At 36.5% G+C, this 27,695-nt stretch overlaps 1 protein-coding gene across 1 annotated transcript in view; it reads right to left on the bottom strand.

Moving 5' to 3' along the window:
- Positions 1–22,507: 22,507 nt before the first annotated feature.
- LOC113076636 (polypeptide N-acetylgalactosaminyltransferase 14-like) overlaps positions 22,508–27,695 on the bottom strand; it is a 31,989-nt gene continuing 26,801 nt past the window's right edge. The window contains exons 13-15 of the mRNA XM_026249326.1: positions 25,131–25,250; positions 24,439–24,754; positions 22,508–22,727 (exon numbers count right to left, since the gene is read on the bottom strand). Of these exons, the coding sequence (XP_026105111.1) occupies positions 24,596–24,754; positions 25,131–25,250 (279 nt within the window). The 3' untranslated portion in view covers positions 22,508–22,727; positions 24,439–24,595. The remainder of the gene's footprint in view (positions 22,728–24,438; positions 24,755–25,130; positions 25,251–27,695) is intronic.

The following is a 27,695-nucleotide window of genomic DNA, read 5'->3' as shown; positions in this document are numbered from 1 at the left end:
AATAACTTATTTCATAAAGAATGACTGAGATGGGCCAAGACTGTGTAGTCAAAGCATGATTAAATTATGCTGAAAGATAAGTCTGCAGGTAATATTCAGCATAGTGAGGGTACCATGTACCTCTACTTAAAAGCACTACTTCAAAGCACTTCAAAAGATGAATGTATTAAATCAACAGAAAATAAAAAGCAAGACATTCTATCAAACGTTCCATTGCTATTGTGCAAATGATCCAAATACGAGTGTAACAGAACACAACACTAGGTGGTGCAATAAGACAACGAAACAATAACCTAATAAGCCCCATTAAATATTATTGCTGTAAATAAACGGTTTTTAAATTTTTCATCCTTTTGAGTGTTCATTCCTAAATATCTCTACTTAAATAAACAATGTATAATCATTTACAATTGCTTTTGTGGACACTCAGTCAGTGTCCTTTCGAAATGAAGTTCAAACTCACAAAGAGTACTGTAAGTGAACAGAGTGGAAACTGTGAATAATTATCTTTCACCACTAGATGTCTCTCTCACTCACACAATAGTTTGTGATCTTTCATTTCAAAGTTTAATTCAAGTCGAGGACAAACATAGGATTACTGGAGAACCAAATGAAACAAACTCCAGCTGTAATTAAATCACATTATTATTCCATTCTTGTGAGTTAAAAGACAGAGCCAGATAATAGATATCTTGCAAACAATATTCTGTGAAGCAGTTTCATAATGTAATGGAGAGCAGAAACAAATTCCTCTCCTTTGTGTTTTTGATGAAAAGAACATGGAAGCGAACAACCATGACACGTTTTTCAAGACAAGTCGCTGCATTTTATATAACTGAAAGAGAAAGATAATTGAAACTGGGCTATTTAATATTCAGGACCTGTATTGTATCCCACTGTTGTCCTTGTTAGTGACTGATGAAGCACAACAGATATGGACACGCACTTCTGTTTCATGTGCATGAAGGCCTGAGGCTGTTTGTATTGCTCTCTGAATCCCCGTTACAAGAGCTAACTGTTGTACAGTACAGTAATACCGTGACACAACAGCACTTTGTATAATGGATTAAATAAAATAAGCAACTTGTTACACATGATAAGATGACTTTTGCCCCCGTAGCACTGTGCAAAGAGAAAAGTGCAATGTTGCTAAACAAAGTTAAACAACTACCAATGGCTATTGAATAGACAGTTTACCAAAAAACAAAAACAAACAAACTGTAGAACAGTTTTGGTTTCCATTAATTTGCACTGTATGGCCCAAAAAACTCCCACATTTTTTTCAGAAAAATTTATTTTATGTAGGAAGGAAGAAAGAAAGTTAGACCCTAGTTTTAAAAGTTTCCTATAAGAATTGTTTAAGCTATTATTAGAAGGATAGTCCGACCAAGAATGATTCATTCTCATGTTGTTGCAAACCCTTCAGACTTTTTTTTCTGTGAAACACAAAAGGCAATATTTTCAATAATGTACATGCTACATCATATGTGTGACCCTGGACCACTAAACCAGTCAGTACAGTACAGGTATAGTTGTAGCAGTAGCCAAAAAAACTGTATGGGTCGAAATTATAGATTTTTCTTTTATTCAAAAAATCATTAGGATATTAAGTAAAGATCATGTTCCATGAAGATATTTTGTAAATGTCCTACTGTAAATACATCAAAGCTTAAGTTTTGATTAGTAATATGCATTGCTAAGAACTTTTTTTTTTTTTTTTTTTGCTCCCTCATTCCAGAATTATATATAGTTGTATCTTGGCTAAATATGGTCCTACCCTAACAAATCAAACATCAATGGAAAGCTTATTTATAAAAAATATTAACATATTCATTTTGTAATAATGACCACTGTGCATTTTTCACTTTACTACATGACACAATAGTGGAGATAAAATATCCTCATTTAAGTTTTTTTTTTTTTATTGTCCTTTAATTTACCAATAGGCCTACTGTCTTTAAACCTCTGCTATGAACTAAATGATCAATTTAATTATACAAAATAATCAACTTAGCATAAAATAAAAAAATAAATGAAAATATGAAGTATTGAAATAGTATGACAACATTTCTGACAATGCAATGCTGCTACTGACCAGTCAGAATCATGTATTGTAGAGAGTTGCGTATTCATTTTAATTTTTGCAGGGTATACTTTTTCTTTTTTAAAGCAGCAGTAAACTTTTTTTTTACTGAAACTGCAGCAGGTATTTGAGTACATTTTGAGGGAACAATGAAAGGAGACAGTCTCGTGAAGCAGAGAGGGAGCTTCATCTGTCTTATCATATTTAAGGACTAAATCTCTGGGGCAGCTCGCACAGATTCGATTTATAATGTGTCATACATCCTGACAAGTTCAACAGGCATAGCATCTATGAGCAGCAGCGTGTGTTTGTGTGATTCTGTCACTTTGGTGGAGCCCATGAGGCCATGCAAACCTGCTGCTTGTTTGTGCCATTTCACTTTTGAATTATTTGGCCAGATCTGTACATAGTGATACCACAAATAGAGGTTACTTAAAGGAATCTGTCTCCCTTCATTTATCTTCTTGAGATTTCTTACAGTTTATGTGTAGCATTACATACAGACTTAATGTATTGATAGGAAAAAACATAATTTTCTCTCTTACTCGCTCCTCTTGAGCTGTGATGTGGGCTGGCGACTCATTCTGAGCACTTAACAGTTTGAGTATCTCCACAAGGATCCAATTATACACACATATTAAGCCATACAGTGGAGTGTTTAATAGCATAAATGCTAAGGCGTTGTTTTTCAATCCTGTTCAAATTGTATCCATGTCAGGTGTTGGGCATTTTGCACCTAGCTCTGGACAATCCAGTATCAAGAAATATCAGAAATGAGATCGCTTTACAGTAATATCACAGTTGCTTCTAGACATCAATGAGATTAAAGGAATAGTTTACCCATAATGGAAAATCTGTGGCAAATTTACTCCCGCTCATTCAAGAACAAATTTGGAGACATTTAGCATTACACCACCAATGGAGTTTCTGCAGTGAATGGGTGCCGTCAGATGATGTTAAACAACATCACAACAAATATGATGTTGCTGAGCTTGTTGTGAAAGTTCATGATATTCCAAAAAAAAAAAAAAAAGTTTGTGTGTTTGTGTTCTTAATTTTTTGTCAGAATGTAAAACATTTTCTTGCTCTGCCTCTGAAAACAGAATTTCGCTGTTTTACTTTTTATTTTTCATGATCAAATTAGTTCCTAGTGGATGAAATTCAGTCCCACCCTGTGTCTGTTCTTTTTTGATATCCTGTTCCCTAGAAATATATGATGGAATTAAGATGATTATTAATGCTGTTTCATGTGGACTTTGAATAAAACAACTTTTGAGCGATGCAATACACAACATTTAAGCGATTTTCTCTGAGAGGACTGATGGTTTTTCAGTCACACTCTTTAACAGACCTTGGACCAAAATCAAAATGAATGCATGGTGAATAGTGTTCAAAGGGATAAAATAAGATATAAAAAGCATAATATGCATGCAGATGTATGAGTGTATGGCGGTGGGAGTCATGGAGGATTTGAAAGGAGGACAGAGTGAGACGTGAAAATCATCTGGTGTGATCACTAATGGTGAGGAAGCTAATGGACTGATGGACTAAACTGCAGGTGGGTCAGAACCACAGGCAGATTAGTGGGTCAGTCATAGCGCACTCCCGTCCACTGCACAGCAGGATTAAACAGCACTGTAAATGTGTGGCCTGTATCAAATATTACTGCCCTACGCTAATAGCTGAACATTATTATGGCCATTAAGGCAATTCAGTGTTCCCACAATGTCCAGAATCACTTCCTATGGACGCCTGCTGCTGCATGATTTGTGCCTCTGATTTTCTGTGACTTTCACAATCTTAGAAATAATGCTGATTTTATTATGCAAAATTCTCAATTCCATTTTAGATGGTTACATTATAATCTCATTGTGCTTCTTTAGCGGTTAATGAGATTCCAGTTTTTATATGAAGGCATTTTCAGTCTAATAACTGCAGAAATTACTTATTCTGGTTCTAGTGGAGATTCACTTCCTATGCATGAAGACATGAGTCATTCTGAAATGCATTCAAGCCTTGGACTGTAAAGGTCACCCTTCATGGCTATTTAAATTAAGATGTGTTTGGTCTTTTGCAGCTAACAAAAATATCTTCTAAGAACATTTTAGTCAAGTTATGAAGTCAGAATGTTCTCTGAATGTTCAAAGCATCAAAGCATTTTTTCTTGGTAATGAGAACAAAACATTCCATTTGATCATTTTGTATACTTTTATGTGAACAAAGTCCAACGTAAAACATATTTCATAAACCAAAGTTCTAAAAGTTTTGGCCGAAATTCTGAGAATGTTCCCTGTTAGATGGGTCGTTACTAATATCTGCAAAAAGGCCGCTTTCAAGAAAATGTGAAATGTGGGAATGAATGAGGCTTGAATGGCACATTAATTTATCTGACACAGAACAAGACAGCTTTAACTGAGAGAGATGAAACACCTGTAAATAATAGAGGAGCTACATAAATCCTAGCAATCTCACCGAGGAATACAAAGTTTTACATAAACAATTTTAGCTCTTAAATATCAACACAACTGTTTTTATGCCTTCAATAGGAGATGAAGCATGATTCAAATGAGCTGTTGTTCAAAAACTCAAGGAGTTTTGTCAGTAAAGAGATTAAGGGTGACGTCCTGCCAGTCAGGTGCACTCATGCGGAGTGATTCCTTCTGTCAGACACTCACAGGCACTCTTCCCACAGTTCAGCTCTTTGTCACCGCTTTGACTGGAGTGGGACTTTGGTGCTACAGCCGTGATGGATGACATTCTAATTGAGAATAGAGAAGGTGATGTTCAAAATAATCAGTTGGCTCATGAGGTGACCAGATAATCATGATAAAAAAAGGCCAGAAATTGTGTGCAGCAGTAGAAATGATATGCTGGAGACCTGAATTCAATTCTGTTTAAAAGGTGAATTGTTAAAGAATGTAGTATGCATAACACTTAACACTGTTTGTGTTTAAAAGGTGAACCGTTGAAGAATTGACTTAACCAGAAGAATAAATCTTCTGGAGCAATACAATAACGTACTAATATATAAGTAGCCTAGTTTTTGAAACTAGCTCACATTTTTAACTAGTTTTACTGAATAGCGTGTTCTAGCCCACCGTTCACAGTTCATAAACAAAACAGTAATTTTTGATGAATTAATCAGTTTATCCAGTTCTTAAAATTATTGATTCATTTAGGTGTGTGAATGATTCATTTACGAATCGCATTGATTCCCTGTTCACCTGAACGACTCAGTGATTCGGTCGCCTCGGTTAACAGCCTAGAAATGAAAATATTTTAATGACATAAAGGATTATTGATATTCTGTCTGGAATACTTGATTATATTGGTCAAGCGCAACATCCAGCAAAAAAAAAAAAAAAAAAAAAAACAAAACAAAAAAAAAAAACACCTGGTGGCAACTTGCATCTCAAATAATGATCTGAGAAACTTCAATATTACTGTCTTCATCTTGCTTATAGGTCAGTTGGTTTGTACATTGTAATGGGCTATTTTTGTTTTGTGAAATCTTTAAGATAAAACACCCCTCAGGTTTGATTTCATCTGCAGATAATATCTGATGTCTACAAAGATATGGTGGTTACAATATGTTTATTTAAAAATGGCAGTCCCCATTAATTATTATTGCATGCAAAAAAGATACCCGCATATTCAAAACTACTTTTAATTCTAGTTTCATAGAAGAAAGCCTTGGGCTTGGAATGACATCAAGGTGAGTAAATGATGCCAGATTAAAAAATTTTGGGTTAACTACCCCCCCCCCACCCCCTCAGGAAAAAAAAACACTGTACAATGTTTTAGCTGCTATGTTTAAGAATTATTGTTGCTTTATAAATAGTCCCTAATCTATCATTTTGCCTAACATATGTTATGGACAGAAGCTCAAAATAATAAAGCTGCACAGCACAGATGGGCTCAGGTCTCTTTCTTTCATGCTTTTCTCTGCATATGCACCTACAATAAGAGAGAGAGAGTTTCTTCCTGGCCGATTCAGTATTGAAAGCATGAATGTGTCACTATGTGCTATTATTGTCTGCAGTAACTGCTTTTCCGCCATGATAGGCTTGCAAATCTGAATTTAAAACTGCAGTAGTGCTAGTATAGGATGTAATATACACAGGTCCTAATAACTCACTTTGACAAAGTTGCTGTACAGTATCTCTCTTTAAAAGTTCAGAGTGGGCTGTGCAGGATAATGGTTTTGAATTCCTGCATAGATTTATCAAGTACAGCTAAAGAATGAATATTGCCTTAAAGTGGCCCATTATGAGCTCAGGAGAATGCATGCATGTATTTGAGGCTATTTCTAACAGCATAATAAAGCAATCAAAGCCAATAATTTTGCCTGCATTCAGAGAATAATGAACATCCATATCAAAAAAGGGGAAATCCATTTGCACACTTTCAATCTGTATTGTACCAGTCCCAAAACACATTAAAAAGTCAGATGAAGTGTATGGATTCATACCGATGCATTAAAGCACAGTAGGTACAATGCACCAGTCTTGCACAATAATGTTTCTGCTGCAGTCAGCAGCTAAGAAGCTCAGTGGATCAATGAAGCTCTATTGACACCACATCTTTTTCATGTCATGAGCTATAGCTGCATGAATAATTAAACTGATCAATCTAAGCTGGGCAAGAGCTATTATCCCTATTGACTCTGACATTTCTTTATGAGCACTGTTGAGCGTCTGAATAGATGGCGAGATTGTCTCTTTCAGACAGTATGAAGAGCAGGATTTATTTTTGAGACACGGGTTTATGTTGACGGGGCCAGAGGAAGACCGCTAAACAACAAGAAACTGGAGAAGAAAGAACTTAACTCTTTAATACATTAAGACAACATTAATTTGATCTGTCATAAGTAGAATTGGAAATTTTTGAATTATTGTTAGTAGTGTTGCAGCCATTTATTTAAAAAAATAAGAATTCGTGTATGTGCCTTCCATAAACCTTTTTTGGCTTCAAAATAATAAAAATTGTAAGTTTTAATAATTTAATAAATGTTCAAGGCTGTAGGGGAAACTCATAAGTCCTTGCATTTTAATAATTTAATTAAGCACGGGAAATTATGGGGACATGAAATAGCTGCTATTAAAAATTCAAAGGTTTGAGCTATTTTGACTAGTGTTGTTGTAACTGGTTCAAGCTACAAATTGAACAAAAACAGTTCCTTTACTTCACATTGATTGTGCAAGCAGTATTGTATTGTAGTTGATGCTGTAACCTTAAATTGTGTAGTTCAATACAAGCACTTCAGATTGCTGCTGTATTTAATTGCACCTAATTTAGATGATGTGATATGGGTCATTGCATCAAATCTGTCTCACATGACCTCACAGTGACTCTGAAGTGACTCTGAATGTAACCTTGGTTATTACAGGGCTGGTCAGATTGCCTCAGGTCTGTTCAGCTTGATTTCACAACTAAAGAGTAGAAAATCAATGAGCACGAGGATGATCCGCATGGGTCAACAAGACGAACATGAGCTTGTGTACTTTATAGATCTCATTCATCTCATTTCTGATGTCTCTCTCTTCATATGCCTTGCATGGCACAATGACACACACATTAACACATCAGACATCAGTTCAAGTATAAAAAAACACATACATGTGATCGATAAAACTCCAGTGTAGAATTATAAAATGTAGTATTTACTCGCATTGCCTTTTTGTATTACATATTTTGTAATTTTGGAAAGGAGCAGGATAATTTATAACACAAAGTAACAAAACGTACCTTGGAAATGTCTTCTGTCATTTGTCAACGATGAAGCACATCTGTACTCTGCATGCAGTTTTGTCCCTGTCCTTGTCACTAACCTGCCATGTCCACTATCCATGACAATCCTTATACTGTATGTCACTTTAGTTGAAAGTGTCAGCTAAATGACAAATCAGTCATTAGTAAAACTAGACTTTTAGGGGAGTAGCATCTGCAATATAAAGGGATTTTACCCTATTAAAGCATTTCATGGCTGAAGGACGTACGTTTGGGCTGAGCAGTCACATCAACAGGGCTTGACAGAGGACGTGGTGTCATTGTGAAAGTGCACAACCATTGTTAAAGTTCCACATGGCACTTTTGACTCCAGCTAATTAAAATTCCCATTTCACCCTCAATAACACTTTATTATTTGGTTGAGTGACTTCCCCTTCCCCTGCACACTGTGACTTTGTGTAGCAGTACATGCTCTGCTCTATCAGATGAGGTTTAAGAGGTCTAATCTGGCCAGACAGTGCCAGTAACAGACTGATCCTCCTACTATGAGGTAACACAACAAAATAGCATGAATTACTGTGTTATGTTCCCACTAACTGCCACTCATCACGACCGCTAATTTGCTTAGCAGTGCCAGGCACACATTGAAGCATCCTGCATTCTCCTTTCAGAGTGAAGATGTTGAAGCTAAGTTGAATATAAGAGAGTACCATATTGTTACCATGTTGTTTGTCCTAAAAGAAAGTGTATTTGCATGGTAAAAATCTATTGGAATATGTTTTACAAGAATATAGCCTACTGTTCAATTAATTCGAATTCAAAATTTCTCATTTGAATCAATGTGTTACTTAACATTTCTTTGGAATTGTTTGCGAAACTTGCCAGTCTCTGAAGAAAAATTCCGTTTTTTTTTTTTTTTTTTTTTTCAGTTTTCAGTGTATTTCCCAAGATTAAATCCCATAATGTTTAATAAACTATCTAGATTTTATAGATCTTGGCCTTCTTGACTGACTCTATCAAATCAAATATACAGCATCATAATTTTCTCATATCTGTTGATTTGGTATTTTATCCTTAAAAAATATTTGAAATTGTAAATTTAAATTAAAAAAAAAATAATAATAATAATAATTACCGGTGTTTTTTCTTTATTTTGAGGGAAAGATAAAACAAAACTTTTTTGTTACTTTTTATCCAATAAATTTGGCTACTATATATATATATATATACAGTACAGACCAAAAGTTTGGACACACCTTCTCATTCAAAGAGTTTTCTTTATTTTCATGACTGTGAAAATTGTAGATTCACACTGAAGGCATCAAGGGCTGTTTGACCAAGAAGGAGAGTGATGGGGGAGTGATATGACATATTTTCAGTTTCACACTTTTTTGTTATGTATATAATTCCATATACAATTCCACATGTGTTAATTCATAGTTTTGATGCCTTCAGTGTGAATCTACAATTTTCATAGTCATGAAAATAAGGAAAACTCTTTGAATGAGAAGGTGTGTCCAAACTTTTGGTCTGTACTGTATATATATATACTGTATGTGTGTGTATATACAAAAAAACATCAAAAGGGCTTATACAGTAAATATATATATATATATATATATATATATATATATATATATATATATATATATATATATATATATATATTTTTTTTTTTTTTTTTTTTTTTTTTTTACTGTATAAGCCCTGTTGATGTTTTTTGTCGGAAAGAAAGTAGACCTTATTTAATACTTTATATGTGGTAGAATCACTGTAATGCTTACAATACATTATATCCATGTCGAATGATTCATATGCTAACATATTTTGAATGCCTCTAATAGCTGGAAGACTGAGATAATCACGAAAAACATTCATAACAAACGAAGAAAATTAGTAATAAGAACGGCATCAGTTTTCCCCAGACTGTTCTCGTTTCTGATGAAAGTATGTACTGGTTAAACTGTTAGGGCACAGTGCAATGTTATTTTTCCTCCTCCTTTTCTCAGCAATGCAGAAGGTTGCGTGAAGTTCATCTGATTAATTCTGCTGGTGAGCTCTCTGCAGGAAACTTCAAAGACTTTTTATGGACACCTCTACATACAGCAATCTACATACTCATTAAGACCTAATTCTGCTGGGCTGCACAGGAGGCAGACACTATCATCAGAGACAGCTGGCTCCACGTTTAATGAGATCTTCTCAATCTTTTACTGACCGTTTACTTTAAACTGGTTTTTATGAAGAGCTTCTGAGCGATGCTGGATAAATATTTGATACAGACAGACAAAAGCCGTCGCAACCAAACCGCCACTTCTGCACAGCAAATTAAACAATGTCCATCCTCCGAAACCCTGCGACTTTCTTCTGTCCAGAAGACTTAATGCATCTTGTGAATACACTGGACTTGACGGCATCTGTTGCCAACACACCGCAGTCATCACCACAGACTGTTGTTATCTCTCCAAAACAAAATCCAACCTGCTGTAAGATCACTTCACAAGCTAGCAGCTGCTTAGGAGAACCATAACAACATTACAACAGGCGCACTGCCAGGGCCCTGTTTGGAAATGCTAGAAGCCACAGATTGCATTATTTCATTTGAGCTACAAGGATAAGAACATTCTTTCCCAAGAAAGTAAGGTTATTATTAGATTATTTTTATGTCTTGGAAGCCATTAATCTTTTCAAGCTGTGACCACAGACCATGCAGATTGCATTTTCTTTCCCCTCTGTTGTAAATTTAATTAAATTAATGGACAAATCTCAGTGGTCCACCAGTGCAGCAGAATAACCATGTTTGAAACTGACTCAGTCTTTTAAATGGGAGACAAAGTGAGATAAAACATATATATATATCTTTAGCCCGACTGACCAATCAGAATTCAGTATTCCTGGGAGCCGCATAATAAGCCTGAGCTAGTTAAGTCTAATAGTCGGACAGCTTGTGAGTGCAACACAATTAGAGTGGGTGGAAGCATAATGTCTCTGAACCCCTCTGAAGCACTCAACTGAAGAATGTCATTTTTTTTGCAGCTCAGTTTGCCAACTGGATGTCATTTTAGCCCATCCTTTTGTTTTCACAGAAAACAAGAAAAATGATCATAGCCTTAAAGATGATAAAGATAGCAACAGAGGAAACAATTAGTCTTTTTGTTTTCTTCGTGTCTTCTTTAAAATGTGGGAGTACACAGTGTGACTCATAGCACTTTTCACACATTCATTAAACAAGGAAGGATAAAACAGGATTTGATTATTAATGGAACAGTTCACTCAATTTACTCACCCTCAGGCTATCCAAGATGAATTTGTTTCTTCATTGCAATAGATTTAGAGAAATTCAGCATTACATCACTTGCTCACCAACGGATCCCCTGCGGTGAATGGGTGCCGTCGGAATGAGGGTCCAAACAGTTTATAAAAACATCACTATAATCCACATGACCTTTTTTCTTGTTTTTTAAACTTCAAACCATTGTTTCCATCTTAAATATGAGTCAACTATCGATAATTTTGCTTTCTCCATTAAAACAGTCTCACCTCTGGTCTGAATCAGGAAAGAAATATGTAGATCAAGCATGATGTACAACCGATAACAGTCCAAAATGGTTCAAAAACCAATATGTCCAGTGGATTTTGATATGATTTTACAGTAAGGATTACTGGATGATGGACTTCTCTTTTGGCCAGAAGTGACGGTTTAATGTGCGGATTACTTGTGGATCATTGGGATGTTTCTTCAGGTTTTTGAACTCACACCCATTCATTGCAGAGGATCCACTGGTTAGCAAGTGATGTAATGCTAAATTTCCCCAAATCTGGTCAATTGATCAGAAAATCATCTGCATCTAGGATGCCCTGAGGGTGAATAAACTCAATGCAAATCAGCAAATGTTTATTGTTGGGTGAAATATTCCTTTATGAAATCAAACTGTTGTAGGCTTGCCTTTCAAAGTTAATATTAGTTCTATTTATTAGCATGCAAAAGCCATTTTTACATGCTGATCGAACTTTGTTTTCAGCCTGAATAGATTTAAAAAAAGAAAAAAGAAGCAACTGTTTAATGAATTCACTAGCTTTGTTTTTCAAACCAGAAATAAAATGGCCTTTCAAATCTTAACCTTCAATAAACTTCACCTTCCCACCCCTCTCTTTGTCCTCTGCCATGATCCTTAGCCAGCAGCAGCTTGAAGCCGACAGAAAGTGTGTACCGACTCTACGAGAATGTTCTCTCGCACCTTTAGCTGTGTAGTAATAGTTACTGTCAAGACTAACACCCATCAAACAATGCCCAAGGCCTTCTCTTCAAATCCACTCTCCGTCCAATTTAAGGTGAGCTGTGTTTGAATGTGTTCGCAGTTACCGCAGAATTCAAGTTGAGATAAGCTGTCATGGTGGGAAAACTTTAGACCCTCAATGTTGAGATGGTGGCCAAGACAGCTAGACAACCTTATTAATGTTCTAGTCCTCAGCAAGCAGCTGTCAACATGTTTTAGATGTTGTGTACACTCATATTCTCAAGAACAACAGCTCCACTGGCGCTCGGGTCGAGGCAGTTTTTAATTAAAATCCACTTGCATGCAGGCAGTCATGAATCACCTGCCAAAAGGTGCAAAATAGAGGGAAATTTGTCACACAGACATATGTTGAAAAGAGATTATTTATTTTTATTTTTGACAAGGAGTGTCATTAAAATTTACAGCGATAGAACTGCAAACTGTCAGTCATTTTGAATAGACACAGCACAGATGAGAAGTGCAGATGTTCACTATCCAAGAAAAAGACTTTAATACGTATATATATATATATATAGGCATATATTTGGGGCAGCTGTGGCCTAATGGTTAGAGACTTGGACTAGTTACCCAGAGGTTGCTGGTTTGAGCCTTGGTGCTGACAAGAGTTGTAAGTGGGAGGAAGTGAATGAAAAGTGCTCTCTTCCACCCTCAATACCCATGACTGAAGTTCCCTTGAGCAAGGCACTGAACCCCCAGTTACTCCCCGGTCAGCTGGATATATATCTGCCCACTGCTCTGGGTGTGTGTTCAAAGCGTGTTCACTTCTCACTGCTGTGTGTGCACTTGGATGGGTTAAATGCAGAGCACCAATTCTGAGTATGGGTTAGCGTACTTGGCAAATGTCACGACTTTCATATATATATATATATATATATATATACTTTAGATGGTGTCATTTAGTAAATTATTCAGACCAGAATTTCCTTTCTACTAAAATGACGGGACACTTTTAATGTAAATGCAAAAATGTACTATAGCAGCACAAAAGTCATGAATTTGATTTCCAGGAAACACATATACACATGTGCAATGTAAATTTTCAATATTATAAATAAATGCAAAATTTTCGAATGCCATAAGATGTTATATATATGTAATTTAAACATTAGATTAACATTATCCTATAACATTATCATCTTAACATAGATTATATCTAGAAAAGAAATGGATCAAGTTTCCATTTTATCAAATGAGATACAATTAGTGTCATACTGCTCTCACTTCCTCAATATATATGTTGCATAAATGATCATAATCTCATGAATAATGAAGAGCTATATTTTTTTTTGTTGCATTCTGAATGTATCTCCACATGATGATATTCCTTTCCTTTTTGACAACTTCACAATTATCGCAATTTTCCAATCATAGATGCATTTAAATGAATCTCCTTCTATATTTAGTTTAGGCCTCCTGATGAAGATAACAGATTTTTGCATTTTTTGAGAACATTAGAATACAATAAATGGATGCATTCATTCATTTGTAAAAAAATATATTAATAACTATTCTAATTAAAATTATTAGATATTCCATTTTATCAATGTATTTTATTTATATACTAGTATATATATATATATATTAGTTATGTTTCATATACTAAATAACTGTGTTTGCACCCAAGTGAGCAGTAGGCTTAACATTTAATATTGAAGAAGCAACAAGAGACAGAAACAGCTGTCTGGTAGATCAAACCAGCAGACTGACTGATGCCAAGCAGCAAAGTGCACCAAGATGATGTCAGATATAAGAGAAAACCCTGGAGACACTACAGACAACAGTGCTGTGGTGCCACTGGTGGGCTCTTTTGAGATACATGCGTCCTAGTTTCTAAACGGGTGGAGTGAAGGAACACATCCTCTGTTCTACTGATGTGATAGCACACTCTTTCCACACGCACAGCTGGGGGTCGCTTGAGACTCCCCCCCCCCAAACCCTTGGGAGCGACATCAGATGAGGCGCACCACACCGAGAATGGCTCACAGATCTTTTCCGATTCCTTTACGTGGCTCACATTCTTTCATGCATTAAGCTATTAAAAGATCACAGGTGAGCACTGGCTCAGAAATTCAGGTCACAATATCTCAGAGGAGACGCTTAAAGCTAAAAGTCTTTATAATGGAATCATGACATCTCATTAAAATCTGAAGCCGTGAATAGCATATTGTGGTGAAATAAACAAGCAGCAAGCAAGGAAAAACAGAGCTTCTACTGTACGTTTAAAGATGTTTTGAAAAATAGAAATTTAGAGCAACATCTATTAAAAAAATAACTATTTTGAGCTAAAAAATGATAGTAAAGACTTGTTTAGAAAAGATTGTTAAAGATTGTTACAGAAAATTTCTATTTTAAATAAATGCTGTTCATTTGAAACTTTTTGTTCATCAATGAATCTTGAAAAATGTATCACAGGTTGATTGTAAATCACACAACATTGATAATACATCAACATATTAGAATTATTTCTGAAGGATCATGTGACACTGGAGACTGGGGTAATAGTTGACTAAAATTCAGCACTGCATCACAATGATAAATCATATTTTAAATATATTAAAATAGAAAACCGTTATTTTAAAAGGGAGACAAATTGTTTTTAAAGGCATCCTAAATGAACATAAAAGACTTATTCAAACAACAGTAAAAATTATCCCAACATTTTGAATTTTAAATTATTATAAGTATTAATAATTTATTCGTTTGTAAATGAAAATCTTTGTATTTGCATTATTTTGCAGCATGAGAGAAGAGCGAAGAACTGCGAGAGCCCAAATGGCCAGCCAGCACTCATGGAGCGGGTCTAAATAATGCAGGAGTGAAGCAGCGGCTGATGTGATGGACCTGACAGACTGGGCTAAATGAAAGAACAGTCCTCAATGTCAAGCAGACAGTAGTTAGGCGGACACTATTTATTCAGCCATTGTGTCTCTGTCTGCCCATTGTGTGCTGTGAGAGGTGACAAATGTTATTAAGATTGTCTAGTTTAATTTGAACCCAGCTCAGGTCTCATCGTTAGCGGGATCTTAAAAGAGCCTCTCGGCAGTGTATAGATTTCAAATAGAAGATTTTACAGGGGCCGTGAAGGACATTTGGATGTCATTAAATGGATGAGACATAATTTATGGTCTAATTAAAATCGAAGAACATTTTCACCAACAATGCAACGGTAGAAGACAGAATCAGCATTCGTGAAGAAGGTGAAGACCTGCAGTTAATGATGCTTACACTTTTACATTTCTTATACAAAAAATAAATAAATAAAAAAATCCATGTTGCACTGTTCCACCACATTATTGAATTATTAAATTTTGTCTTTATTTTTTCATCCACATCAGCTCCAGCTCCTCAGGTCCTGTGAGATGTGCTGGAGCAGCTGCACATAAAAAGAAGAGAAGGTAGATGTGTAGTTTGACACACAGTGTTGAACAGCAGCTGTGATCTGAGGTGCTTGTAGACGTCGCATGTTTGCAGTGAACACAAAGCACCAAAGCAGAAAAAAAGCTTTCATATCTGACAGGTCAGTGTCTCATGTGTACTGTGTACAATGTACTGTACATGTTCACACTGTCTACTGGTGGTATTAGGAAAGAACAGTTCTTGTTACAGAACATTCTTGTGCAGGTTTATTCTGGAGTCTCTTTGTCTGGTTTGGCTACTTTTCCAATATTGAAAAAAAAGGTCCATGCAACCAGTTGGCAGAAGCTTCAGCAGGATCCTTATTAGTTCACCCCCCAAATATAAATAAATTACATTTCTGAAAACATAGAAAAAATTACCAAAATATCTACTTTTATGATCAACAGTAGAAAAAAAGTCATACATAAACAATTGTTAAAAGAGAAAAGGTATATAATTGTTATTAAATTTAAAATATAAGAGTGTATATTCATAATGTGTGTGTGTATATATTTAATAAATTAATTTCTATTGGTGGAGGCTTCTACTAGATCCTTATTGGAGAGTTCAAATAATACAAATTCTGTCATAAATTATGCAGCCTCATTCCAAACTGTATGTTTTTTTTCTTCTATGACATTTTTGCTTTTTATTAAGAGACGACAGTATATAAGAAGTGGGAAGAAAATGAAGTGGGATAGAGAGGGGGGTACAGAATTTAGAAAGGACTGCAAACTGGGACTTGGGTTGCCCAAAGCGCAATGGCGCTATATGCCATGAGGCTATAAGTGCCAACAAAAAAAAGAAGATATTTTGAAGAAATAGTACTGATCAAACAGCTTTATTTACCACTGAATTCTATTGCATGGGGGGAAAACACAAAGACATTTCCCAAATTATGTACTGTAATTTTATTTTCTACAGAAGAATGTCACATAAGGGCAATTTATAAAAGAGAAAAGCTGATAAAAAATTACTATTGCCCCAAAAGCTTTATACCAACTGGACACGTCTTTGTAATCTTACTGTATGTAATCTTACCCTTTGTGTATTTGCGTTCTATTAGAAGGCCTCTACTGAGCAAGCAAAATTTCCATGTGTAGGTGTTGATAAATTAACTTATCATATAATGCAATTATGAAATGATTTATTTGTTTGACTTGGTTCCTAAGCAGTTAAACATCAGGCCGCATGAAAACCGCATTAGTCGGAGGGACCCAGGAGGCATCAGAGCGCAATCAACTCATTTAGTGCCCCTGTGCTTGCTGTGTAATTACTAAACCACAGCAGCCAAATGGAGATCGATGGCTGACCGAGAGGCAGAGCGATGAAAACACAGAGCGAGAGAGAAAAGGCTTACGCTCAGCTGCACATCTGAAATACCATGTCTGCGCAATAAAATGTCACAACACGCCGTGTCTGCCGCAAAACAAGATTACCTGATGTCAAAAGCGCAAGATACATATACAGCCAGTCATGCAAGGGGAAAAGCTTCAAGCATGGAAGATTCACTGCGGCTCAGGCATCAAGCAAAGTCAAATTTGGTGGCGAGAGCTGAAAAGGAGAGAGAGGTAATGCAAGGGTGAATCAAGACAGTATTAATTTCATTCTAGAGGGAGCACTGATGGGGAATGGGGAGGGATTTTTTTCTCTAGAGTTTGGCATTGTGCGGATAACTAATTTCATTTAGCAAGCAGGAAAAGAAGCTGGTGCGAATCATTAAAATGCATCTTTTTCATTCTCATTATGTTAACATGTTCAGGTGTAAATTAGGCATTGCACAACACCCTAAACACAATATCAGTTAAAACACAAAATAGTAATGATACTGCCATCTTTTTGCATTAAGCAGCATTCTCTGCAGAGGTCACCTTCCATTACAGAGAACTTAAAGAAACTGTTTCCAAAACTGAACACCAAATCAGCATGATTTCTCAAGGATCATGTGACACTAAAGACTGGAGTAATGGGTACAAATTCAGTTTTCCATCACAGGTATGAATTACATTTTAAAATATATTAACATAGAAAACAGTTCCCCAAAATATACTCCACACTATTACACCACCAGCCTGAACCATTGATTCACGATGGATCCATGTTTTTATGATGCATATGCTAAATTCTTTTTTTAGTTCAACTATCCTTTTACAGAAGATAATCGTTAACCTCTTCAGAGTGACTGACAGTTTGGGGCAAAATCAATGATGGGGAACCATGCGCTCTTGAACATGAGCGAATTGATCAGCAAGAAGGGGCGAAGAACAAAGGCCTTCTTCAATTCTTCATCTCCTGACAGCAATTCATCCCCGCCTCATCTTGGTCTTTTTTGGCAGGATCTTACATTTTCTTGCGGCGGTAATTTTCTTGACCTTTCTCTGGCAGTGCAATTTCACCGTCCTCCCTCCAATATCACAGAGAAATATCAGGGGGGTTATGCAGTTGACAAAGGGGCCAGCACATAACAAGCACTGCCAAACTCCTAGACATGAACTTAGCAATAACAGAGAAAATCGATACTGGCCCCACTGTTCCTGATCTTTTGAATGATGTGGACTGATGGGAGATGTGGGTGCTGGCAGAGCTGAACATAGCAGAAGCAAAAGTTGAACCGTGGATCTTCTGCTGTTGACCTCTTGAGCGACTAGCATTGTGGAGTCAGCGGGGTTAGGCTTACACACAAACCCAGAAGAGAATCTTTTGTGTCCTCCCCCTCAAGTGCACAGAAGCCTGCGCTGACAGTGGTGGCAGGGGAGGCTTTATTTTAATACAAACTGTTTACTGGGAAAAACAGAGAACTCTATGATCCTGCAGAGGCTTTTGGAAAGACAAATCGAGCATTTAACCCTATAAAGCCCACTGCATCATATTTTATTCATTGTATTGCATTGCATTATTTGTTTTGCCCCCACAATGAAAACTACAGATCTTTGACCATAAAAGTGACAAATATTTGTAAGCATTTTATGTAGGTAGTCTATAAAGATCTTACTGATATATCCACCCTTTTCTTGAACACGAAAGTAATGGGTGAGTCTTCCAGTTCATTAGTCACTATAGGTAAACAACGAGAATAATAAAAACGTGCATTAAACGTGAAAACTGTTTGCACAACAAAGCAGTGTGTTCATAATTAAAATAAAACATTCAAATAATATGATAAGCAGCAATATCAAGCAGCAAAACCAACTGTTTAGTAGCCTACAGCTAAAAATAGATGGACGCAGATGAGACCGGAAGCTAGACCCGTAGAATTTACAAATGGCCATGCCCATTTTTATGGCAAGAAGAAAGGTGGATAGAAATATTTATATATTATTCTATTCAATTTACTATTATTTGATTTTCCAGTTTAGTTATTTCATGTCAGGCTTTGCAGCGTTGCATTAACGTTACCATTTGAAACCACAACAAATATTAGAACTTAGGGGCTAATCACCTCTCAAAATTCAGATGTAAGGGGGATTTCATACAGAAAGCATTTTTGATAATGCAAAGAAAAAAATTCTTATTGCAGGAACATTATACAGGTAAAATTGTAAAATAATTTCTCATATCATTATTTCATATACTGTATGACTACACATTTATGCCCCTTACATATGCATTTCAAATCATGTAAATGGGTTTCAAATGGTATTTACTTAAGGACAACAGTCTTAAATAGCCAACAATTACTTTAGTGGGATTTAAAATGGCAATGTGTCCAGAGGCTGTGCGCTCTTTAGTGGAGTGTTTAAGTGCTCTGTTGCTGTGGATCCTTTCACTCTCTCTTTCTCCATGACTGAGGAAGGGCAGACTGACTGTAGGGGTCTTGGCCTGGCTTCTATTTGAGAGCAGTTTTCTCTTCACAATCTGCCAAGGGATCATCCTAGTGTTTTCTCTTAAAAATACAGATGACTTTGGAAATGTTTTTCGCCCTTCTATCAGCATTGAACTATATTAGTCCCAGAACAGCTGGCATAGCTTCATTTCTAGGTGTCTGTTTTGATTTTGAATATAGCCATCTTGAAAAGCGAGCATGATCTGAAAGTGACCTAAAAATATGTTTTTCAGACTCCGGTAAATGAATGAAATGTGTTGTGTTAAAAAGCTAGTTTCCCTTTCATTTACGGAACTCTACATTTTATTTAGAAGCACTAACTATATTATGTAGCTGTTACGAGACAAGCCATTTTTGCAGCCCTGCATTAAAAACCAAAATACCAAAACGAAACAAACTAAAATTAATCTCTATTCACAACTCCAGAAGAGCACTGCATTGTGTTCTTTATATTGTGTGATGTGAAGCACTCATCGGTGTAGTATAAGTGTTAGGGGCTGTAGTTTTGAGATATTTGGTCACTGGCTGTGATAACCCACAGCGGCAGCTTGCTAGTGGCCCCTTGATAGCCATTCTGAGAGCTGGATAGTGATGAGTCTTCAAGACAAGAAAATCTCTCTAAGACAGAGGGATGCACACGGAGACAAAAGCCGTTCTGTCGATTAGTGTGAACTTACAAGAGGAATGAAACACCTGCTGCTGCTTTTCAGTGATTACATTTCATTTTCATGCGATGCCAAGGCTGGAGTAATTGTTGTCCACCGAGACACAATAAAGCTGGTTAATATGTTTCTCTATCTGGACCCAAGCCCCTTTCCTTCAATACAGTGGAAGTTAATCCACCTTGGGTGAGTGATGCTCAAGGTCGTGACAGGGGCTGCTCTCTCTCTTTAGCATCAGAGAGACACTGAATTTGTCTTTATCAGGCTAATGCAGGGCTGCAGTTTCCAGCCCTCCGGTGATGCAGTGTTTCCTCTTTCTGCCATGAAAAGTTTAAAGCTTAACACACTGGACATTTTGAGACATGACGTGTGTAATTATCTTAAAGCTCATGCTAAGAAAAATAGTTCACTACAATGTACAGAACAATTGGTCCAGCAACATATTACAGTCATATCTATGCTTAAGACTCATGCTGGTGAGAGATTTTAGCAGGTGAAATGCAGTCATTTCAATAGGAATCCACTCAACCTTAATTAAAGCTCAAAGCGAATGGGTTCGAGTTGGTCATGTGGAATCAAGCATGCCAGATAATAAACAATTTTCTGAACACACTGCTTCCTTCTGTTCTTGGATAAAAAAAGACCCCTAACCTGCACTAAGAGTGCCCACCCACTTTTTATGTGAAGTATTTTTCCCAGAGGGATTTTTAAGTCTTAGTTATACAGCTACAAACCAAGAACCAAATTAACCAGCTACAAGGTGGATCACAACATTATAAAAAACTAAAATTAGACAAAAGGCAAAGGTACAAGACCATGTACTTTACAGCTTTGACATAATCAAAGTAAAAATGATTGATCAATATCAAAATGTTTTACATTTGTTACAAATTGTGTGTTTGTGTGTGTGTATATGTATATATATATATATATATATATATATATATATATATATATATATATATATATATATATATACTGTATACACACACACATACACACACTCAAATATTTAAGTATTTTTTGAGCAAAGAGACTTTTGTCTCGATTATATCACTTGCAGTGATTCATGGGAGTGGGTGCTAAAATTTTCAAGTGTCTGAAAAGTGATTTCTTTGCAGAGCCATGTGTAGTGTAGTTTTTCCACCAGGACATCTGCTTTTAAGACAATTATTTAAAAAAAGAAGGTAAAATAGTGTGGAGAGACACCTTCAACAAAATAATATACAGTTGATTAACAACCGTGTAGTGCACAGTATATCTGTATTTATTTAATCTTTTTTTTTTTTTTTTTTTTAATCAATCAAAATGAATGGGACTTTTACTCTTGGAACCCAGCTGTTGCACTCTGTTGGTTGAGCCAATGTTGCTGTACTGAGATGATTGTGAGCTAATGACAAACATTTTGATAGTGCCTCCACAGAACCACAGCGATTACACATTTAAAAGAAATCAACATTTGAATGGCCTATAATTACCACACTAGAATAAGAAGTACTTACATCAAAAGAATGACACACTTCAGCTTTAAAGCATCACGGTTACGGTGCCGCTGAAAGAGATCTGATATAATGTTTTTTAAAACATAAAGAAGCTCTTCTGTTGTGACACAGCATCCTTAACCACCAGGATTCCGAGATTCCCTAAAAATAGACTCCTCTGCATTGTGTTGACTAGTGCAGGTCTCCTACACATATCATTAGATAACACGTCTGAGACAAATCTTACTGCTCTCACCCTTCTCATCTTGATCTTCCCTCATAATGACTCATCCTCACTAAAACAAAGTAGGCATGTGGAGACTCGTGCAGACTATTCAGAGCACACACTTTTACAATATCAGGAATCAAATAACGACCCAGTGGTTTATTCTTCAAAGCTATTAGGTTCAAACTCTGCAGTGCCGAGGAGTTCAGCACGAAAAACTGGTGGCAAAATCACTGCAGCATCAGGAAGGGCTATGTAAGAAAACACCAGAACCTAATTGGATGTAATTGCCGGGTGCAGGCAGCCAGACTACAGCAAGTGATAAGGGCATCTGAGCTGCACCACGTCTGAGTCTCAGTATTCTCCCAGCTCCTGCAGAGCTCAGCCTTCTAATGAGAAGAGGAGGACAGACTGAGGAAGTGGTAATTGGATCCTCCCTGTCCTGTCGCCCGGGCATGTGTGGCGATGTGGCTGTGCTTTATTTAGATCCTCTAGGCAAACAGTCTCAGTTCTCCACTTGCCAGCAGCAACCGCAGAGCTCATGAGAACAAACCACCCCTGCCCATCTCGAGCTCATTCGCTTGCAGAACAGAAGTTTGCTCTCTGCAACTGCATGCAGCAGATATGCCATTATATTATGGACTAATGAGGCTGTGCTGACATGCTAATTAAAGCAGGCTGGCTGTGCGATTCGTTTGGGATTCATCTAATTTTGACGACCATGTAAACAACTACCTTAAGTATACTTTGATCATTGTTTACTTATGCAACCAGACGACAAGGAATAAACGCAAGCAGCAGGCCATTAAGAAAAAATAGGGTATTTATTGTATGTTGATGTGCTAGCAGATCTATCTCACAAGTGCTTCGTATTGGGGTAAATTCAAGCGAAACAAATGAAAAGGTTGTGCGCTGTTCTCCAGTGTGAGTTGGTGTGTCACATTTGGTGTGTGTTCCACAAGTTTGTGTGCGTCCAGCTGCCAAACTCTGTTCTGGAGAGCATCAGTATGATTGACACTCTGGGGAACCTAGGGAGGAAGACAGAAGAGAAGATCGGCCAAAGCACATACAGGCAGACAGGGTAGGTTATTATGCATGTACAGGTATGTCAAACTTTAGTATGAGGAATATCAGTTTTTGAAATATAAGATAGAGGGTGTGTTCAAAACATTAAAAATACTGTCTGATTTGGTTTTCACTACTGTCTACTGAGATGCCTTTTTTAAACATTGCATTTTTATATACAGTATAAGCTATACATTTATGGATGAATTTTTTTCCAACCTCAGACTAGATTTGAACGAAAAAATAATTGGGAATAACACATTACAAATTATGCATGTTGCACATTTTGGGCATAATAAGCAAGATTATGTGATATTTCTTACACGTATAATATAACATAATACCTGAGCTGCTTTTTAAGTAACTCTCCTCCTTCTCCACATTGCAGTCAAGTTTTGTCCATTGTGTGCAACAAAGTGTCTATACTGCAAGCGGGTGACATGATGCAAAAAAGCAACAAAACTAGGCCACCCCCATTATAATCGATGACGTTATCTACACTGCAAGACTGTCAGAAGGACAAACACAGCAAAAAAACACCAAAATGCCAAACTCAACACTGATGTTTTGGAAGAGGAGTCTCAGCCAACTAATGAGAGAAAAAGTTACAGCTCAAAGATAAAGCACGAATGTATGGAAGCTTGCTTCTGCCACTTGAAAAAATAAATACATAAATTAAGGTTATTGTTGCTTTTTATCTCACAATTCAGACTTTTTTTTCTCTAAATTGCAAGTTCAGATCTCGCAATTACCTTTGTCTTTTTTATTCAGTGGCAGAAATGGGCTTCCATACAAAAGTAACTACTGTAATTAAAAAAAGTATTTAATTTGTAAAAAAAAATGTTTTATTAGAAGTACATGCTTAAATATACTTACAAAAATTATCCAACACATATTACAGTAAATATAGGTGAAATTTATCATTTCTTTGCAGCTAAATATAATTATGACAATAAAACAATAATGGCATTTATTTTGTTAAAATTTTACTCATTTAGAAAAAAAAAATGATTATTATTATTATGAAAAAATTATACCCTGCCCAATGGTTGAGCCACTGTTGCTATTTCAGACTGGGCTGCGTTTCAAAGAAGCAGTGTTATTTTAGTATGGTTTTTTTATGTTTGAATTATTTCACTTAAATATCAGTAATTTACATTTTTACTTATTTGTTTGCATATTCTGTTTTATGTCAATGAATAAAAACCATGTTTAATAGTTTTTGTTCACTGTAATGACACTGCCCAGAAGCCTTGTGAGTCTCAGTTGATCATACAGACCATTGGTGCATTTCTACAGTCTACTACTTAGGTTTACAATGCTTTTTGGAAATGCTGCCCTGTTTAAGATGCTCAAACAAACAGAGCAATGTTTTGACAGTCACATTGTCTTTAGGGGAATCAGCCAACAAGCAGTTCACTTTTAGTTGACTCATATTAAACTGGGATAGGAAGCATTATTACCATTAGAAAATGACATACTTCATTCACCTTTTAGTATTTGCTTGATTATCTGTAAAGCTCACTCGAGTTTGTTTTGCTTAAGAGTTACCTCCAGTACTTGACAGCACTTGTTTTTTTATCAGACAAACCCATAATGTAGAATGTAGCATTAATATAGCTGCAGTAATGAGGTCATGTCATTGAATCAGAACATCCTGCAATCCCAGCATACCTGGGGTGTGCCGAAGAGACAAAGGGAGTGGACATAGCAGAACAGCAGGACACAGATGTAGCCCCTCCTGGAGGTACACACTCACTCTCACTGCCTCTCTATCCATCTTTGACTCCAGCTGAGCTCTGAAAGGTGAGGAGAGGCCAAGGAGGAAGGATCACGAGAAAGGCATCTCCCATCGCTGAGTGTGCGCTGACAGTTCACATGGGCTGATCACCAGCATTTTACTGCTCTCGATGCCGTCCAGAGCCATCTCGCTGTCCACGCAGAAACGAGACGCCAGGTGCTCCAGGTGAGTGCCAGATTTCTGCCAACGCTGCAGTAACACAGGGCATATGAGCAAATGTGTAAGTGCACATTAGCTGTGGACAGCATAAACTATCTTGCATGTAAAGTATAGTACACATTTATACTTCACATATATCTACTTATACGTACGCCTCCCTGCACAACAAACAAAGTGAATGTTTTCTGATGCTACAGTATGCTGCACATCCGACACTGACATGACTAATGTGAAGTATGGAAACGCTGACATCGGCCTGAGAGTAAAGCCTCTCCTGAGGGGCTGTCTAACGCTGGGACTGATACTCATAGAGCTGATGTCAGTGTGTTCCTCCAGAAGCTTTCTAAGTGTGGCCTGATTTATGGTCTGTCACGTATGTCTCCTGTGTTCTCGTCAGTGGAGTTACCTGCTTGCCGTCGCTGATGTTGCACGGCACGAGCAGGATCTGGGAGGCAGGAAAAGTGGTTGAGACGGACAGACAGTGCTGCTGCTGGCGAATTTGCTGTCCATGGGTGTAGATCCACTCCTGTGTGGGGAAAAAACAGGCTTTTCTGGTACTGAACTAATGTATAACAAAGTTTGGTGAGCAAAGCAATAAAATTGTACATTTCTCCAAATCTGTTCTGATGAAGAAACAAACTTATTTACATCTTGGATGGCCTGAGGGTGACAAAATTTTCAGCAAAATTTTCCTTTAAATGTTATAAGACAGATTGGAATGATACCAAATTAACCTTTAAAATGGCAAACGAAATGTCTTTAATGAAGTCTTCTAATGAGTCACATTTTTTCATTAATTTGTCAATATTTAGCTTAAAAAAATCTTTCATAGATTTAGCATTTAGCATTTACATTACACTTCTGCATTTACCAGACACTTATTCAAAGCGATTTTTTAATAGCGGAACATAAGCAATTCATCACGGAGCCAACAATATTTATATTATACAATGGCATATTTATTAGAAAACTAGATTAGGAAACAAGCTACTGTAGAGCATTTACAGACTTGTTCATTTAAAGATGTCTGTTCTAGTATGTCATCTCTACTTAAATGGTAAACACAGAGCAAGAGAGAGAGAGATGTTGGAGGAAAAAAGACACTTTTTTTCATTCCTTTGAGAAGGTGGTCTCATTTGCAGTTCTGAGACACGTTGGGAGAGAATGACGCATGAGGGCAGTGTGAAAATGTACTTTTGTGAGCCATGCTGATGAACCGCTTCCCATCTGGTGAGTCTTACAGACGCTTAACAAGGTCACGCACAGCAGGCAGCAGGGAAACATGCTCTTGTGGTGTTATGAACACACTTAAGAGCTCTGAAATCACTTTTGTGGTGTTCCGGCCCCAAATCTACTTTCTACATTCATCTCTGGGCTTCATCATTTAGAGAACAAACATCTGAAAAATGCAGAAAACATTTACGAGGAACAAGAGAGAGACTCAGTTAAATAAATATTTTCTGAGTAGAATGAGGGTCGTGAAGTTTTTATGACTAGTAGTTGGTGGCTTTAGCTGAACCATATTTTCAGTTTAAGAATTTAAGAATTTATTTTTGTTTTTCCATCACAGCATATAAAAAATATCATAAATATTAGGGATGCACGATCATGATTTTTCATGGCTGATTCCGATACCGATTTTTTTATAAGCAAACTGGCCGATTCAGATTCCGATATCCAATTTTTTTTTCTTTAAACAACAAACAAGAAAGAAGGAAAGTATGCATAAACAAGATGTTTATTTGGTATTTAATAAGCCAAACTGGCTTTTGGCTATTGAAAACAATAACCATAACCATCTGAAATTAACGGCAGAAACTGCACAGCAAGTGGCCTACATTCAATACAAACATAGATGGTACAGACATCAACATTTAGCTTTTGTTTTTGAATTTGAAAACAACATAGAACTGGCCTCAAATTAAAAGATTAACTGTAACCATGTGAAATTAAAGACAATCAACACACATTCAATAAGATGTTTCTTAATCAGCTTTCAATATTTGTTTTAGTTTTTAAATTTGGTGTTAAAAAAGCTTTACCAGTGAGAATAAAAATAGTATGCCATATAAATAAATTACACTTTGGATAAAAGCGTCTGCTAAATGTATAAATGTATTTATTTAATAAGCATCTTGATATACCACACCTATGAGGTAGATGGATTATCTCAGCAAAGGAGAAGTGCTCACTAACACAGATTTAGATTGATTTGTGAACAATATTTGAAAGAAATAGGCCTTTTGTGTACATAGAAAAATTTTTAGATCCTTGAGTTCAGCTCATGAAAAATGGGGGCAAAAACAAGTGTTTTGTTTATTTTGTTTGGTCTATCTATCAATCCATCCATCCATCCATCTAAATTTAAATATCATACATTGATAATTTTACAGAATTTATTGTTCCTTGTAAAACATCCCATTCATTTTTAACTGATAATTCCTAGTGGCAGAACTGAAGTTATGTTAATTTATTTTAATTTCACTGCACTTTCATACTATTTCTTTAAATACTATTAATAATAGTAAATAGTACCATAAAAATTCACATTTCAATTCTGTATCTTGTTTGCTAGCTCAAATTAAAATCCAGCAACTGAATGGACTTTAATAGCCATTCATGATTCAATTCCGAATGACGCACAATTGTGTTTTTTCTTCCAGGCTCATGTGCAGGTGAGGGAGCCATGAAGGGTGACAGTAGGGCAGATTAGCTGCTCAGAGACCAGAGGGCACCTCTTTGTTTAATATAATTACACAGGAGTGCACAAATGTGACCTGAATTATATTTTATCACCCTGCTGTAAAAGCTGCCCTTTCAACATGCCCCTGGTTGCATAGTATTTAATGTAATCTAGCATCTCAGAGTCGCAGCCTAACCCTGCAAGATGTCACTGATTCCTGGCGTGAGAATAAAAATACACACTACCTTTGCTCCTACTTTGATTTTCACCAAATGTTTGAGTGCAGTG

This window comes from Carassius auratus, unplaced genomic scaffold, assembly GCF_003368295.1.
Source record: "Carassius auratus strain Wakin unplaced genomic scaffold, ASM336829v1 scaf_tig00020865, whole genome shotgun sequence".
NCBI lineage: Eukaryota > Metazoa > Chordata > Actinopteri > Cypriniformes > Cyprinidae > Carassius > Carassius auratus.
Note: the sequence above shows the minus strand (reverse complement) of the source record. Positions and strands in the feature narration are given on the sequence as shown.